The 14,291-nt window shown below is 35.3% G+C and overlaps 1 protein-coding gene across 1 annotated transcript in view; it reads right to left on the bottom strand.

The window, feature by feature from the left end:
* Nucleotides 1–14,291, bottom strand: part of LOC145691598 (uncharacterized) — a 91,929-nt gene that overhangs the window by 24,757 nt on the left and 52,881 nt on the right. Inside the window, exon 5 of the mRNA XM_081767001.1 lies at nt 13,954–14,106. Within this exon, the coding sequence (XP_081623127.1) occupies nt 13,954–14,106 (153 nt within the window). The remainder of the gene's footprint in view (nt 1–13,953; nt 14,107–14,291) is intronic.

Genomic DNA, 14,291 nt, shown 5'->3' with positions numbered 1-14,291 from the left:
CATTGTAAATAACTTTTGCACCTCTTATAATTTAAATTTACTGTCACCTCAATCAATTTATAACAGCTGTTCTTTATTCGGAGCCTTACAGCTCGTGGATGTTGTTAAACTAAGTTAAGTCCTTGTATAAACAGTCTTTTTCAAGACTATTCGTTAGTGTCCATCCGGACTAAGTTAAATCCTTATATAAACAGTCTTTTTCAAGACTAATTGCTGTGTTTTTTACTTTGTTGCTTAATGTGCAACCCCGCTACATCATTCGGTGGTACTATTAAAATTACCACCTAGTTAGGTGACTGATCGGTGACAAACCATCTCTCTTTAATAGCTGCATTATTCAGTATCAGCGTAAACACAAAACATAAATAAGGTAATAAATAACAACCTTCCCACTATTCATTTGTGGGATCGTAGTATAACACGACCCTAACCAAACAACCAATGGTAAACAGCGGTTGCGTACCACCTATTAACAAGTGGTAACCTTTACCTGGCGGTACTTCTATTCTTTTGTTATTAGCTATCCTCCTTTTGGCAAATTAACGCCCTGTTGGTATGCCCTTCAAACAGTTAAACATTCTCAATCATAAATAATGAAATTCTAATATACGGTAAGCTTAATCTATTCTTATAACTTAAAAGTATAACAAACTATTCCATATCTTTAAATGCCAATAATAAAAGCAGTGTATTATTCTCTCATAAAAACAAACTTCCTACCAGTCGAACACGAAGGCCTTGTTCCCCAAAGCCTCTCCTTCGTGCCGCGACGCAACAATAAGTAAACATTATTAATACATAATTTTTAAATTATTGTTTCATTATCGAATTTCGCAAGAGAGGGCATACACATTTCTAACACCCGAAAGAGTAGTTAAAGTTTAATTTAGGACAATCTATTGGTGAGGTTTCCAAACGATATTTTCCGCGAATTATCCTGAGTTCACTACAGTATTATTCCATTTGTAAATATGCCCCCCCCAAACTCAGAACTCTGGCTACGTCCCTGGTGAATAGAAAGTGTAAGTGACAAACACCTAATTAAAAGTTTCATAACAGGTGCGCAAAAAGAGAAAGTGATTTCATCTAATTAAAAATTTACTTTTTAGAGCCAATTAAAAGTTTACGTTTTGTAAAGTGAAAGTAGGCGTGTCTTGCATTCAGATTGTATATAAGCTGTCAAAATTGGATATTTCTCTCATACAGTGATGCCAATTGAAGGGAAATTTCCCTTGGCGCAGGGAAATTTGAACCTCTCTTCAATCATTTACAGATTGAATGTATTTACGTATCTGAGTAACCTCATTAAAATTCAGTATAAATTCAACATCCTATTTGTTGCAAATATAATCCGTTGCACATTTTTCACATAAATTCTCACAAGTTATCTTGCTTTGCATTCGTTAATATTTATCAACATTACACATCGATCAACATATTCAGTTAAATTCAAAACATTACAACAATGCTTATTTAAAATCTTTTATCAAAATTAATCTTCCCACTCTTGAATTAAATGCAATGCAATAAGATGAAATATTTCTGAATTAAATTATCATTCCAACTATTATAACGGTTTGATTTGGATTCGTGCTCGGGACGTATTGTGTTGGTACGTTTGCAGTTTAGTCCGTAGCTCTGGCTTACGTTTCTTGCAACTGTTAAAACGACCTGAAGTGTTATATCACCAACATACCATACTATTAAGTGGTAACAGAATGGAATACGATAGTCGTTCGCGTGAATCTGCAGGAACTCCAGTGAAAAAACGGGCAAAAAGAAATGAACTCCCCGGGGAGGAGAAAGTTCTTCGTAAGCAGTTTTAAAAAATTTAGACCTGAATGGATGCAAGACCCGCAATTTCAAAATTGGCTGCAGCCAGTGAGGGATTGTGAGTTTACAATTTTCTGGTGACTGTGCGCACAGAATTATAAATTCTTAAAAATTCCACATCTCTAAACATTGATTTAGTTTGTATTGTGCTTATGAATATTCCTCGTGTACAGCCAAAGACAGTAGCAGCTAGAGTTTTCTTTGTAACTGTTCGTATTCGTTTCAGTAAATATGGGAGTGCTGTTCTTACAAAGTACATACCAAATATATTACACTGTAAAAAATCATTGTGTTATTTCAACGACATGCCTATGTGGTAACACGATTGTGTTAAAATATAACACAAACAAGTGGTCAGAACAACTCACTCTCCATTTAGAGTTGTGTGCCAAATGCCGGTAGTTGAAATGACACACAGCCTGTGTGTTAAATTAACACAAGTGTAGAATCTTCGGTGTGGTTTTCTGCGTGATTGCCAAATATGTTTGACATCTAATTATAAAGGCTTATGAATTGAAGTTACAGACAAACACAGTAGAAAGAAATACTTAAACAAATCCAGGTATATGCAAAATTTCAAAATACAAACCACGCGATATGTTTTCAATTGTTTTACATAATGTTTCTGAAAAAACCCTAACAGCACAAGATGTGCTAGGCATGTGCCATTTAGGTGTTCTGAATTCATCTCCTACATTTGATGCATTTATTGTTTCTTTTTCTAAGCGATTGTGTACTAGAAGCAACAAACGCATCAACTTTATTAGATGGCAACTGGCTCCGATCATTTGAAAGTGAATATGGAAGAACTATAAAATAAAGTAAATAGACAGTCGTCATTTTGTTATAAAATTAGGTCTACATAGTGAGCAGATTTTCTTATCCCGAGCGGTTATCGTCGAATATAGACGGTTTAAAGGAGCACTCTGATTAGCCAAATTCAAAAGACCTCAACAATTTATACCTCTACAAGCGACGTTTTCTTCATCGCCTTCGTGGCCAAGTCTGAAAAGCACGCGGCTAGTAATTGAAAGGTTGGTGATTCGTGCTCCCCGCCACTGGGGTTCATTTTTTACTTGTTTAAAGTGTTTTTTTTAGACTCAGCATAATGTAAATACATTACGCGTATAGACGATTTAACATATTTTGGGGAGTAATTTTGTGGTTCATTAACGCTTACGGCACGGCTCAACACCGGTTGTGTGTTAAAGACTCCTCCTGTGTTAAACGCCAATACCGCGGGGTGTGTTGAACTAACACTGTATAGTGTCAGCCACGCTGGAACCACTGCCCTGTGTTAAAATTGAGTTGAATTAACACAACCATTTTTTACTGTGTACTTAATATTTTCTTTGTACCTTAGGTTACATTAATATTAAAATCTATCATGATATCTAGGATAAAAATTAAATTTGCATAATATTTATTTTATATTTTTTATGATTTATTTAGGTTGTCCGTCCTGAACGAGGTATTTATAGGGTTTTTCCTCAGTCACACCAGGCAAATGCAGAGATTGCACCTTTAGCATAGGTCCTAACTACACCTTTCCATATCTTTTCCCCTCTTCTATCGCGACGCCTTAGATACCAAAACAACAAATCAAGTTCAGATTCTGCGTAAGTTCAAAGGAAGGCTGTCAGGTATCTGCTTGTATGTGGTTATAAGATTGGGTTGAGGGGGTGGAAGCGAAATCGATTAAAAATAAGTTTACTAAATACAGTACTTGAACGGTTTGAATGAAGGGAAATTTTGTCCGGAAAAGGGAAATTCTGAAGCTTATGAAGGGAAAACGGCTCTGAAGGAATTGGCATCACTGTGTGTCTGAGGAAGGCTATATTACATAGCCGAACCTGTAACACAGATATATAATCTTAAAACATATATATATATATATATATATATATATATATATATATAGATATAGATATATATATATATATGCTGCTTTGGTCAGTTGGAGTTTTATTAGCAATGTTCAAGCCCTTTGATTAGCCTTTTAGGAATCGAATTTTACCAAACACTGTCTTATCCACTGCTTGGATTTCAGGAGGAACATAAGTATAAAATTTCAAATTCCTAGAAAAAGGGATTTTGAAGATTTGGTGAACAACGAGAAAAGATTTAACAAGCAATTCTTCTAGCCATCTTCGGAATTTTAAGTGTTCACAAAGCATTGTCTTATATACAGTCCTGGATTCAGGTATATACATTTATACGAAATTTTAAGATTCCAGAGCCAACAGTTTCAAAGATCCGATAATATGTGATTCAGTAGATTTATTTTTTTATTCATTTCTAAAAAAAGTACTTCTTTTCACTAAAATTTAACTTAGAAATTATAGTTAATAAAACTACACCAATATTACCCATAAAATATGTGTTTCATTGCCTCAACCTGTTAGTACAATTTTAACATTGATACTATGAAGGTCATTGTTAATAATAGAAACTGTTTATTAGTTAGAGAACCGTTATAGAATGAATAAACATTGATCCGCATGCTCATGCAAAAGATTCATCCCTCAGTTAATGTTTTCATCCTGAAAAAATAAATAAATAAACAAATTTTAGATTCCAGAAATATTGATTTTTGTTTAACGACTCTCTTGTTAGATATTTATTTGATTACTAATTTTCTGAATATCAGTTAGTTGGTTAATTAGAGAAGCCGCGGTGGCTCAGTGGTCGAGCTTTCACCTCTGGTGGTTGGGGTTCCAGGTTCAATCCCAACCCCCGCCAAGTGAACTTTGTGGTGGACAAACAACGTGTGCATGGGGTTCTCCCGTTTCCTTCCACTTTCTTTATTCCGCCATTTCATTCATTACTCATCATCACCGTCTCCTTTTGCCTAACTGACATAACCGTCGGACGAAAAAATCAAAGATTTCATTTCATTTCATTTCATTGGTTAATTAGAATCTTAGCGTCTCTTTTCAACGCCGAGAAACGGAAACTACTGGTCAAAATGAGATTGAGATATCTACTCCAGAGATGCAAGTTCGTAACCATTGTTACAAAAGCCATAAACGTTAGTGACTCGGCAATAAGAAGTACTAAACTAAACTAATTCATGCATTAATAAATCCAAGCATTAACGAGTATCAAATTTAAAATGTCCATGAAATAAGATAAGCATATTATAAGATATTATCTACTATAAATGTAACTATATTTGTGACTGAATAACTCTAGAACCACCAGACATATGTAGATCAAATTTTCAATATATATGAGGTTTGGGCGTGGAATGGTTTTTATCATTTCTCTTTGATGGTGCAACTTAGGTAAGAGAGACAGGGGATATATATATATATATATATATATATATATATATATATATATATATATATATATATATATATATATATATATATATATAAATGATCGAATATGACCGATATTAGTGTCGAATCCATAGTTTTCGGGGTCGCTGAGATGAACAGTGACACTTCTGATGCCGTTTAAATCCAAATTCAGCTCCGGAACTTGGGAGAGGTGGGAGATATATAAAAGTGCTTGAAAATGACCAATATTAGTACCAAATCCATAGTTTTCGGAGTCGCTGAGACGAACAGTGACATTTCCGATGTCGTTTAAATCCAAATCCAGCCCCGGAACTTGGGAGAGGTGGGTGATGTATAAAAATGCTCGAAAATGGCCGGTATTAGTACCAAATCCATAGTTTTTGGAGTCGCTGAGACATACAGTGACATTTCCGATGCCGTTTAAATCCAAATTCGGCCCCGGAACTTGGGAGAGGTGGGGGATATATAAAAATGCTCGAAAATGACCAATATTAGTACTGAATCCATAGTTTTCGTGGTCGCTGAGATGAACAGTGACTCTTCCGATGCCTTTTAAATCCAAATTCAGCTCCAGAACTTTGGAGAGGTGGGAAGTCATTGGCAGCTACTATTGGTGCAAGGTTTGCTACTACGCTGATAGATGCATTGAATGTTGAAAGCATTCCAATTTACTCCTGAGAAGATTTAGCCACCGTTCTAGCATAGATTAAGTAAAATATACCTTGGAATACCTATATCTGGAACCAAGTGCGAGAAATAAGTAAATCAAACGAGATGTTGGAGATAATTTCTGGGAACCAATCCAGCTGATCTGCCATCACGAAGATGTTTACTCAAACAACTGGTTGTATGAAGATGATGGAGGGTCCAGCATGGCTGGGATAACCAAAAGAAGAGTGCACGGAACAAAAGTACATTTACAAGACTGAGTTCATCGCTGACGAAAGAAAAGCAACTATTGTATCAACAAGAAGACAGTGACAGGATTCTCTTCATTTATCAAAATAAGAACGGATAATTCGTATGAATGGTTGGGTTCAGAGATTCAACTTCAATTGTCGTAATCCAGAGGAGAAAAGAAGAGGAGAATTACCAATAGAATACGTGATGGCTGTTGACAAGACAATCAAACAAATTGTTCAAAGAGAATCGTTTGAAGGGAAAGAAAACTAAAGATTAAAATCAATGTGTCCATTTGAAAACAAAGACCAGATTATCAGTCTGAATACGAAGTTGGTGGAACTTTCGTACTAGAATGTATTCCGATATCTTGCTGTATTACCCAATGAGCATCCAGTACTTGAAACGTTGATCCATGATAAACACGCAGTGGCCTGTCATGTTGGGGCACAGGGTTTTGCTGAGACTTGGAGAGAACAATTTTGGATCTTGAAAACAAACCATTTGATCTATAGTGAAAATGTATGTCGTTTTCCTAAGATACGATGTCAAAAAGGTGAAGACTTTTAGTGGGGCCTTGCCAGAAGATATAGTTCGTGACTGCAGCTTTTGAAGTCACAGTATTTGTTATGACAGGTCCAGTAATACTATAAGATGGACAGAAAACTTAGATTTGTATATAAATACACAGTGTACAGATTAGTACATGTAGAATTGGTACTTCGATTATAAACGGTAATTTCCTCGAGACTCCTTGAGGGTTCGTGTCCTCCAATTCTTTAGTAATTTACAGCGATAATGGTACTAATTTTTGTTAGTACAGAGAGTTTATTGGGTATACTCAAGTGGAAGAAAATAATAGCATTTACCACAATTAGGTGCATCACATGGAAATTTATTCCACTCACGTCTACTTGGTGAGGCGGCTGCTGGGGGCATTTAATTAGATTGATGAAACTGGTAAAAAGGCTGCTTGGGAAAACTTCCCTGATCAAGAAAAAATTCTCAATAACCTTAAGCCCGATTGTGGAGCAATCATGAATATCCGTTCGTTGACCAAGTAAGTTTCAGAAGAGAGTTCAGTTTTTGTGCCGGTAAACCCTTTAATGTTCCTATAAAGGAATAGTGAAGTCGTTTTTCTGATATAAACGTCATAAAATCAAGAGGTCTGCAACGAAGATTCAAATATATTTAGAACGTACGGAAAAACTTGCGCAATAGGTTTCGAAAAGGATATTAACAATAATTGCTGCAGCATTAGAAATCGAAAGGAAGTTGTAGGAACATCAAAATAGGAGAGGTTGTGTTAGTGAGAAATGTTAAATCGAAGCAGTTAAAATGGTCTTTAGCGCGTGTTGTGGAACTTATACCCAATCGAGTTGGTGAAGTTAGTAAAATTAAAGGCAGTATCCGATATAATGAGGAGACCACTTCAAGCTATCTTCCCCTTGGAGAACAAGTCAGAAGAGGTGCTGAACTATATATCTAAAGAACAGCTTATGGCGCATAAACAGTGGTGAAACCGACGAACCAGATTGTGAAAAGGACTTTAAGGCTGTTAGTACTAGAATTGGTAGAACTGGAAAATCTCCCGAAAGGTTATATCTTTTTACTAATTGTAATCCTTTGAGGTTCATGGAGTCATTAGTCTTCTCTAGTACTCAGGGTGTGAGGATGTTGGAAACCGGTATATGGGAACATTGTACGGGGTTTGTTGTGTTATTACACGAAAGAGAAGAAAAATATTGCTCTCTGGTAGTGTTGTGCCTGCTTGTATGTGATTTTATAGTGTATTATGTTAGCTGTGAATTGCTGTAATAAACAGACATTCTTCCCTTAATAATAATTATTTGGTTATTCATTAGCACCTGACTTTCTTGTCAATCATTCAATTTTAATCAAAGATATAATACACAGAATGTGCTACGTAGAATAGAACAAAGCAAGCGTACAAAAAATAAAACAAGAACGAAAAGAAAGCAATTCAATACATGAGGCTAGAGTCAGTCGTCGGTTGCCATTTTGTCGCACTCTTCGAATTGAAGACTAGAATAACACAGACGTACTTCTATCGATATTCTTCGAGAAAATTCGACCGCCAAGGCTATACGACTAACAGCCAATCATATTCAGATAAAGTCTAGATGTACTGGCATTATGGACGAGGACTAGTTCGCGGAGTAATACTCCCGGAAATAGGAACTAAATACAGGATTCTGATTGGTTGGTGTTTAGTTCTTGCCCTGTAGCATACATATAGCAAAAATCAAACGCTTGCTACTATCGGTCCTCGTGGCACTGAGGATACTGAGCGTGGTCAAATTAAATATCTACGTATGTATACACCCATGTATATACAGCTATATTTACAAACTAATGAATGTTGTAGTTCCCAATGCTAGGCGTATAGGTATACTAAATATCAACGCTTTTACAAGTTCTATAAGAAAACGAGCATTGACAGATTTTATTAAAATCCACGATTTCGATATTCTGAATTTACAGGAAGTGGAGTGTTCGGTATTCGATTTTTTTACAAAATTACAATGAATATTTGAATATCGGCTTAGATGGGAGAGGTACTGATTTGTAATAAAAAGGAAATATCGATAGAGCACATGCATCGAATTATTTCAGGGAGAGATATAAGTGTGGTGTGTGATACTGTTTATTAACGTATATAGTCCTTCTTGAACGACGAAAAGGATTGAACGTGAAATCTTTTTTAATGAAGACCTTGTACCCATAATACCATCAACAACGCCCAATATTGTGTTATGTGGCGATTTTAACAGTCTTGAGACAAGAAGATACAACAGGACAATTTAATAAATGTTATGCATTGGACAATATAGTGCGACAACTAAAGCTACAAGATGTTCGGATTAATCAATATACATATACTGAATATACGTACATAACTTCAACAGTTAATTCACGGCTCGGCAGAATATCTCTCCCAAAAATGTTACATAGTGCATGCTCGATTTCAATTGTCCCGACCTCCTTTTCTGATCATGCTGCGGTATACCTAATATTAAAATTTCAATTTATTACACGTAGGACATATGGACCTCTTATTGGAAAATGAATGATCGCCTTTTGTTTTCCGACTATACAAAGCTGCTATTTAATAACAAATGGAAGTATTGGTGTAGACAACAAAAATATTTTCGTACATTAAACGCTTGGTGAATGCAGTATACAAAAGAAAAAACTAGGAAGTTTTTTCAATGGATGAGTCCAGAAAGACAACGGAACAGTAGTAATAAATTATAATTTTTATATAGTGTATTAAATGATTTGTGGAAAGGTAGTGCGACTCCACAGAACTATTGGCGTGTCAAAGAAATAAAAGCAAAAATTCTCATAAAACCAAGGCAATACCTCGATAGCTATCAACATACTATACAAACTGCAGATTTATTCACGAATGAACATAGCATGACATTCTATCATGTAGTTTGAAAACTCAAACAGAAAAACAATAATTTTATACACGATATAACCACAGTTGATGGGAGAAAAATAACAGCGTTCTCAGAGCTTATGACTCAATTTCAGGAATACTATACAGACCTTTTCACAGCGAACAAGGTGAAAGATGATGAATGGCCTTTCTTTTTTGATAACTTAAAAGGATCATTGTCAGGTGTTGATAATAACAGATTAATTTCCCCAATTTCAAAATAAGAATAATTCACTGAAATTAATTCTACAAGTAAGCATACCAGTCCTGGTAAAGACGGTATTATTTACCTGTTTTACGAAAAATATTGGGATATCGTTGGAGACGTCTTCACAAAAACTTAATGAAATATTCGAACACGGAAATGTGTTACAAAATGACGGGCTAATCATTATGATTCCCAAAAAGGAAACTTCTGGGAAAATTCAAAATTTTAGACTTATTATGCTTTTAAACACGGATATCAAGATAATCACTAAAGTTTATAAACAGCGCATCAGCCTCTTTGTTGAAAAAATACTAGGTGACAATCGAACAGCCTTCTCTAGAGAAAAGAATATTTATGCACCAAGTACTATCCGTGACATTATTGCATATTTTCGTTTTCGGAAAGTGCCAGCATGTTTAATCTCTATAGATTTTCAAAATGCTTTTGACCTATTGGAACAATTATTTGTATGCCATTTTAGCTGCTTATAACATTGCACCACGTTTCATTAAAACATTCAAGATCTATATAGAAACACTACTTCACAGTTAGAAATTAATGGACACTTAAGCACACCAATTAAAATTCAGAGGAATAAGTCATGGTTGTCCCTTATCTATGCTACTTTTTAGACTAGCAATAGAACCGTTATTACGAACGTTAATTTGCTATAAGGAAGCCAATCTTCATGATTTCCGCACTATAACGGTGGTAGCTTTGCATATGATGTCACGGTAACATGTACTAATAATGAACAAATGATACAAGTACAACATACTTTAACAAGATATTGTTCTGCAAGTGGCGCTAAAATAATTTTTAACAAAAGTAAGTGCATGATGTTTAATAATTGGTCATGCAGCGCTATGGCACGAAATCTTGTGCAGTATAATTCGGAACAAAAACTGAAAATTCTAGGAATTACATTTACATTGTGGAATTCTAGGAAAATTCTAGAAATTACATTGTGGAGAATCCGATCAAGAGAATGCCATTTGGACTCCAATTGTGAATTCAGTTCGACATGATAGTGCAATAGTTAGGTATTGAAATTTAAATATTTTACAACGTATTTGGTACGTGAACACGTACGTCTGTTCAAAGCTATGGTATGCTGCACAAAGAAATCAAATTCCAGAAACATATGTTAAGAAACTACAATCAGTGATTGGATGGTTTATTTGGATAGGATACTATTTTAGAATCGCGTAATTTCACAGATTGAGCAACGCAGAAACACCAAGTTCATGTGCAAATTGAAGAAAATCTTCTTCAAAGACTTTGTTAACATTTAAAATGCTTTAACAACAGCAGATATTTGCTCTTCCCAATTGCAAAAATGGGTCTCAAAGATACCCGTTTTGCCACCCTAGGACAGATCAAAACACAAGAGACGACTGAACTTCGGGATATACCAGAAAAGGACTTTCGTCAATGTTTCCAGCTATCGCAGAAGCGGGGGAGCAAGAGTGTGTGAATCCGACGTTGCTTACTTTGAAGGCGATCAAGTAAATGTCTACTTATATTATGGTAATAATGAGGTACACTCATGTCCAAAAATATTGTCGCATGTCTATAAATATGTTGTTGAAGGAATATAATTTGATAATGAATTCCCCAGGTATTTCTTATAATGTTAGTATGTGTATAATCGACAAAGACATGGATGTGGAAAATTTCATGTCAAAAAAACAGTAAATAAGAACAATAAAACGAAAATAAAACTTTCTTGTCCATTTTGCAACATTTTGTTTCACTCATTGTAATTTCCGTATTTATAACTCTTTTCCTATGAAATTTACCACAAATATACATTTCCCCGATTATACACAGAGTATCAGTATTAAAAGTACACTACAAAATTATCAAATTATATTCTTACAAGGAGACAGTTATTGATATGCATACAACAAAATCCCGGAAACGTTTTGGCTGTCCCTCATATGATACTAAAGCTTCCGTTATGTGTATGAGGATTCTTGTATAACACTGCCCAACAAATAAAAACTTTTTTTTATACCTCCGCGGTCAAAATAGGTAATTCTTAAGCAAACGGTCGCGCTGATTTCGAAAATCAGCATAAAAATGCCCTGCCACGTCAGGTTCAAAAGATATGATCAGATTTAGTATTCGGATTATAGACAGTACAACCACGATTATCCGACATAATTTTCGGGATATTTCTAAGCTTTTATTCAACCAATTTACAGCAAATTTGAAAGGTATGCTTCTAAGGATATCTAGTTATATTCCCCAAAATTTGAAACAGATCGATTGAATAGGGGCTGAGAAATAGTTTGGAAACTGTGTCGGATAATCGATGTCTTACAGTATTATACGTATATTAAAACGCTTCGATACAGATTGTTACATGGTCATAATTATAAGGTTATAACATACTTATAAAATCGTGCAACTCTCTTTTTAAATGAGTTTACTGAATCATTCGTAACAATGGCGTAGAGAAAAATTGAAAAACTTTGGGGTTCACGGAGGTAAGATATTTTAAAATAGCCTTGGAAATATCTATTCAAACTTTTGATCATGATTTCATTATTAAGTCTCCCCCTTTGTCAGGCTATATATACACCATTGATACCTTATATTGTAACGAGATATGTCTCTTACCTTCCTTACAAAAGCTTGCGTTTGTGCTGCGTCTCATAATCCTGTTTACTCTCGCGCATAAGGAACCAACAATAGTCTCCCATCATTGCAGGATCCTTACGATCTTGGTATCTCTTCTCCATCACGGAAATGTCTTCGTGAAACCTACCTCCTTGTTTGTCACTAACATTTCCTAGATTGGTAAGGGAAAAGTCTAGATGTGAATGAAGGAAGTGAATTTTCTAGGACATACTGCAATCCATGTTTTTGTAGCATTCTAAAAAATTTCTGACCAATATTTCGTAATTTTCTTCTTTTCTGTTTTCAAGAAGCCCATGTACGAAGCTTTTAAAGGACTCCCAAGCTGCTAACTCAGCTTCTTGTAGAAGCTTTTCAAACGTTTCGTTCAAAATGACTTTTCTAATTTGGAACCCAATAAAAATCCTTTCCTTCAATTTAGTGTACATGATCTCAGGAAACATATTTTCCAGGTACATAAAACCGTCTCCATCATTGTTCAGTTCCTTCACAAAGTTCTTCATCAACCCAAGTTTTAGATGCAAGAGTGGAAGAAGAATTTTATGAAGAGGAACCATACACTAGTGAAGAAGGCATGTCGACAACTCTGAATTCTAACACCTCACACAGAGATTTTTTTGTAAGGTAAGCTAAGCGGGATGGGGCGATGCTGCATAGGTTTTCTCACTTTGAATCATCGATGGGCTATAGAAACGAAGAAACATAATGGCATGCGGCGTGAGTGACCGAATAAATGAAATATTTATAACCTAAACAGCTTACAATTAGTGTTGGTAATTAGGGATTTTGTCGCTAAATCTAGCAATTTGATAACGTACTTTAGAGACGATATTTGTTTCGTTTACCATTGTTAAACTAGGGATTTAGGGACTTTTAAAATATACAGTGAATAAACTAGCATTATTCCCATTACAATTAAGGTTTCCAGCGACTTTCCGCAGTATGTTCAATGATATTATTGTTAACGTTGTTGGCAACACTGCTTATAGTTGTTATGTACTTGAAAAAATAGATAAGAGGACTTTGTGAGAGGCACAATGTTCTTATGGCAAAGTGTTTTAAACTTCCACACTTCGATTATTGACGGTTAACTGGGTTTACTTTACGTTCCTCAATTTAATAAACTACATGTATGAGCGAATCTCGGAACTGTGACGTAATGTGCAAAAGTTGTTATAATTTTCGTTTTCTGCGCAGGAAAATCATTCAGAATCACCTATTATTTTCCCGGAGGTAAAAATCATGTTGGCCAGTGTAATTATCAAGTATATACAACGTTATTACCCTCACCGCTGGAACTAGTTCGCTTGCTCTTGTTGTGCTGGGTCTTGCATTCGATTCTCTGTGGTAAAGCATTGATGTTAGATTGCAATACGATGATCAGTATTCCATTTTAAGTTATAGGTTTCCATCTCATATAGAACTTGTGTTGAAAACCAACGCTAAACTTCAACAACCAACAGCAACTACGTTCTCCTGCGTCGAGAACCTTTTTGTACTCTTGTTCCATAATTTCAAATTTTGTCTGTACTTTCGTTTCTCCTTTGTTTGAGAGACCAGAGCGCGTATGACTGTTAAGTATTACGTACTTTGTTTGTGTCCCTGCGTCGTCTTCCTCCACCTCCTGCATTCCCCATTTGCTTCTGAGCTTCCTGTCCCCATTTATTGGGATCTTGACCGCCATCAAAACCATCCTTCATTTTCATTGCTTCTTTTTCAAAATCTGGTTGCTGACGTTTCACCTAGATCAACGAAGTATCATTAGTATTGCAATACCACACAGATAACCAGATCAGAAGGTAAAATTGAGTTAGATTTTCCGCAAATAAAATATCTTTTAAAGAAATATTAAAAAATTCTAATATAAAGGCATATTATACTCTGCGTCACCCGAACTGGCGTATGACCTCAGCCAATAAGCTCACAG

This window comes from Thermobia domestica, chromosome 8 (assembly GCF_964235325.1).
Source record: "Thermobia domestica chromosome 8, izTheDome1.hap1.1, whole genome shotgun sequence".
NCBI lineage: Eukaryota > Metazoa > Arthropoda > Insecta > Zygentoma > Lepismatidae > Thermobia > Thermobia domestica.
Note: the sequence above shows the minus strand (reverse complement) of the source record. Positions and strands in the feature narration are given on the sequence as shown.